The 4,545-nt window shown below is 48.1% G+C and overlaps 1 protein-coding gene across 3 annotated transcripts in view; it reads left to right on the top strand.

Moving 5' to 3' along the window:
• Positions 1-238: 238 nt before the first annotated feature.
• Positions 239-4,545, top strand: part of PIK3C3 (phosphatidylinositol 3-kinase catalytic subunit type 3) — a 134,562-nt gene continuing 130,255 nt past the window's right edge. For all 3 annotated transcript variants that reach the window (XR_003093780.1, XM_006022486.3, XM_025202841.1), the window contains exons 1-2: positions 239-353; positions 2,527-2,715. Coding sequence is in view for 2 of the 3 variants with exons in the window: in XM_006022486.3 (XP_006022548.1) it covers positions 286-353; positions 2,527-2,715 (257 nt within the window). In the remaining variant the exon portion in view is untranslated. The remainder of the gene's footprint in view (positions 354-2,526; positions 2,716-4,545) is intronic.

Raw genomic sequence — 4,545 nt, 5'->3', positions numbered from 1 at the left:
TGTCTCAACCAGCGCAGCCATCCCGGCTGGAACACCCTGGGGGCGGCCATCTTGCCAGGCATCCCGGTGGACGCCGCCATCTTGCCTGCCGTACAAGTGGAGGCCGGCATCTTGCTTATCGTTTAGCCGTGGGCGGCCATCCATCTTGGAAACGGGCAAGCGCGCTCGGGCGGGCGGAGCCTTCTGGGGCTTCAGCACCATGGCGGCGACGCATGCGCCGAGAGGGAAGGCGCTAGGATTGGCGGAGGCGGCGCTGCGGCCGGAGGGGGCGTGTTCGGCGCTGTCATGGCGGAGCCGGAGAAGTTCTGTTACGTTTACAGCTGCGACTTGGACATCAATGTGCAGCTCAAGATGTGAGTGGGGGCGGGGCGGGGGGTGCCAGGGAGGGGGCGGGGGTTGCTAGGCAGCGCCCCCCTGCCCCCCACCTCCACCACTGCCTGTGGGGAGGGGCTGGGATGAACTGGGGTGACCTGGAGTGCATTAAGCTGGGCTGTGGTGACCTGAACTGGGGTGGATTGGGTTGAGCTGGGCTGGCACGCCCTCCCTGCTGCTCCTAGGGCAGGTCCCTCACCCCCTCACTTGCCTCCACCAGGCCCCCTTCCCCTCCCCCTCCCGCACCCCTGGGTGGGGGGGGCTCAGCTGCGCCCCCGAATCGGCATCTGCCCAGCGCGCGGTCTCATCCCTGCGCCTCGGCGAGCACGGAGGAGCCCGGCAGCGAGGCGCGTGAGCGGCCTGGAAAGGCTGGTGCGTCACTAAAGGCCGCGGCTCGTTGCCTCGAGAGGCGCAGCTCCTTGCAACCCGGCGTCGTGCACGCGGACGGCTTCGCCCAACTCAAGACATGGGCACGTTTTTGGAGGAAAGCGTCGGCAGGAGCCATCGAGCACGGGAGTGCGGGGCACGGCGGCTGAACGGGAGCTTCCTGGATGCTAAACGCTGGAGGCAACACCTGAGAGAAGAAAGGGGCGCAAAGAAAAGACTCTCGTTGTGCCATGGTTTCTTTCCCTTTCAGCCTCTGAGAGACACGGGCATGTTTGATGCACAGCCAGCACGTGGACGTTGGGCCCACAACGATTGGTTGCCCCCCTCGTTTTTAGGGGGGCCATTGGGTGTGCATCAGCTGAATTCACACGGCAGCATACAGCTATGCCCGGGACCGGAGCGAGGGTCAGGGGTTGATAACGAGTGCTTCAAGAGAAGAGCGCGTCGGCGAAGGAGCTCGCGGACGCTGCACTGTGAAACTGCCCAGAGACGTGACCACACAAGGGACAGGAAAGTGGCCCCGCAGCCATTGGGGTCCTGGCCAGAATTAGCGTGGCTGCCTCTGTGGCACAGACGACAGGGAGAGGTGGTCTGCCCCAGTAAATGGCAGTTTTCCTGTTCATCCGCTGACAGCAGAGCTATGCCCACACATTTACGTGTTTGCAGGGTCTGTCTGAATAACAGCATTTGCAGGGTGTGTTTGGGTCTTTCTGAATAACAGGATCCAGTGATTTTTCTCGCTCTCTATATATATATATAACTCCGAATATAACTGTGAAATTGCCAAAATCACCAGGGGCCCTCTTGGGCCCGTGCGGTCTGCAGACCCTTGAGGCAAGGCTTTCTTTGAGTGATCTCCTTTATTGCATGGTTGGGATAGAGTTAAACACGCTTTTGAATGCGAGGCATTCTCTGTCAGGTCTGAGGGGTAAAAGGCAGTGCAGCCCGGTAACAAAGTTGGAAAAGGGTGGAGAGAAACTTTCTCTGGAATTTATTTCAGCTATGCAGTTGGTCTAATAAAACTTGTCACCCTGAGAGATCCTTGTCTCAAGGATACACAAGGCTAGAGTGATGTAGTCGTGATGGGAATTATGTGAGCAGCAAAGATCTCTTAGGGATCGTTGAATGATCTTTTACTGAACAAATTATATGCCGTTGGTCCAATAAAAGATATCACCCTCTGATATCCTTGCTTCTCACGCAAGTCCTGGACCATTACATCTACAAATATCACTCTAACACTGTGTATCCTTGTAGTTTTGGGATATTAATTAGCCTTCAGGTCGATTTGAAATGTTTCTGCAAGCACGAACAGGTCAGTTGTGTCCTAAGTATTATCTGGACCTATACTGACAATAGGATTCATGGTGAGAATAGGGAGTGTGTATCCTCCTCTGAACTAAGTCCCACTGTTGAGAGAGAGAGAGAGAGAGAGAGAGTAAAGCATTGGTTTTCCCTACTGGGGAACAGATGTGCTGCTAGGTTTTGCTAGATATCTTGATTTTGATTTTGATTTTTTTGGAAGGACTGTTTTAAGCACCTCTCATTCGTAGTGCCAAATTGAGTTGAAAACAGATAGCAGATTGTAGAAATACCCATACTCTGACACTTGCTTAGTAGCTATGGTTGTAGATTTATAAACACTCCTGGGAAATGGAATGGGATTATAAGTGTGGTTATCAAAGGGATGTTGTAACTTAATATGTTGTATTTTATTAACCTGAAAACTGAGTAACTGAATTCTGTTTTTATTACTTTGTTTTCCAGAGGAAGTCTGGAAGGGAAAAGAGAACAGAAGAGTTACAAAGCTCTTTTAGAAGATCCGATGCTGAAGTTCTCAGGATTATACCAGGAGACCTGCTCAGACTTGTATGTAACTTGCCAAGTTTTTGCGGAAGGGAAACCCCTTGCTCTTCCAGTTAGGACTTCCTACAAAGCTTTCAGCACTAGATGGAAGTAAGTAAAGTAGATGGAAGTAAGTAGCTGCATTGTACTTATTTTACTTCTCAAGAATTAGGACATAACATTAAATATGTTTTTTTTCACCCAAATTCCAGTGTTTTCCAGTAATATGCATACCAGAGAAGTGCACAATATGCTTAATAGCATAATGAGAAACATGTCTGGCTAGGTTTGTACTAACTGTAGTTCTCTGCTTTGTAAATGACTATTCTCCCTTTGCAATGAAAGAATGAAGAAGGAGGCCGATATCAAAGGGCTGCTCTTGGAACTCTTGAAAATGACAAGAACGAGTTAGTTTCAAATTAGTACCCCAGAAATTGGCAGTGCCGTCTACTCGGTGAGCACTGTTTATATGGAGATTGGATGAATACATGGCCTTTTTCAGTGTGGGGGCTATGCACTTAAAGGGAGTGTGCTTTGTTCCTTGTACAAATTAGAACAGGGGGACTTTAACTTCTTATTTTGCAGTATTTGCTTCAGGTTCTTGATTATTCTTTTAATATCATTATATGCTAGGGACTAAGAGCCCCAGGTAGGGCTCCATCCTAATAAGTACCGAGAGAGTCATTGCTTCAGAGAGATTATAGGCTGTGTGTGTGGGTGAAGTTACATGTTACACATAGCCTATACTAAATCTGTGGAATATTAAGTGGTGTTAAAGTGAAGACGTGCTCTGAGAAGTTGTATGTGAACAGCTTATGCCATTTCATTATTCTTGCACAGCAATGAGATGCCACTAGAGGGCTGGTGAGTGGGGGTGTGACTAGGAACCAGGACACCTGGGCTCTATCCGTGCTTGGGGGCAGGTGGGACTGTGGGGCTGGCAGTGGTAAATGCTAGGATGCTGGAGGACTGCAAATTGCTCATTTTATCTCTGTGGAGTAGACCTGAAGTTGCCCTAACACAAGCTAGGTAGCATGGCCCAGAGTTAACCCTTGCCTAAAGTGGCATAATTTTGAGACAGTCAGAGGGCACTTAGCATGAATTTAACATGCAGATGCTTGTGTTTTAAGTGCCTTTAGTATGGTCTAAGAGTAACATGGAGCTTTATGACTTCACAACAGGTAGGGACGTGTAAAGAAAGAACAGGAAAACAGTTCAAAAATCAAGGAACAGAAAATGTGAGCAATCCTGGTTCAATTATATGAGCTTGGTCCCGTAGGGTCTTAAAATCCTTAAGAGGGGAAGGTGGACAAGTGATACTAGTGTTTTGGTTTAGTAAGTAGTACATGTGTCTGACTTGCCATGAAGTCCAAGTCACTGTAGTACAAAGAGTGTCATAAATATCTCATTTGCAAATCATCTGTGTGTAGTGGAAACTCCTCCATGGCAAGCAGTTGGTACTGTATAAGAAAAAGGCAAAAGCCTTCACTTGCATTTCTAGTTGAAATTTATTCTTGAGAGAGAGGCTTTCAGCAGTGTAGAACTCTGTATTGTAAGTAGTGGGGAGGGGGTGTTTTTAAAGATATTGGATTATTTTAAACATTTTCATTGTAGCACTAGTGACCTTTATGTAATTGCACCGTTATATTTTTTCCTGGGCGAGTATAACCTGTTTTCTACCTAAGTCTGGCCAGAAACACGTTCACTAAGTGCCGCTTTTTGAAGGGGCGAAGAATTGGCCTAACACATTTACATGGCAGTTTTGCAAAGGTGAATTCTGAGAATCAGTTGCAAAGTTTGTTTGCACTCACTTATGCTCTGGTTTTGCCAATGCTTATGCTTGCACTTAAATTCACTTGTGACTAAACTGGTATAAGTGTTCATGCGGTTAGGATCCAAGTGAACTTATTCAGTTATTCCTTTAATCTTCAAGTCTTAGGG

The sequence above is a fragment of the Alligator sinensis genome, unplaced genomic scaffold (genome assembly GCF_000455745.1).
Source record: "Alligator sinensis unplaced genomic scaffold, ASM45574v1 scaffold1018_1, whole genome shotgun sequence".
NCBI lineage: Eukaryota > Metazoa > Chordata > Crocodylia > Alligatoridae > Alligator > Alligator sinensis.
This window is presented reverse-complemented; position numbering and strand designations above follow the sequence as displayed.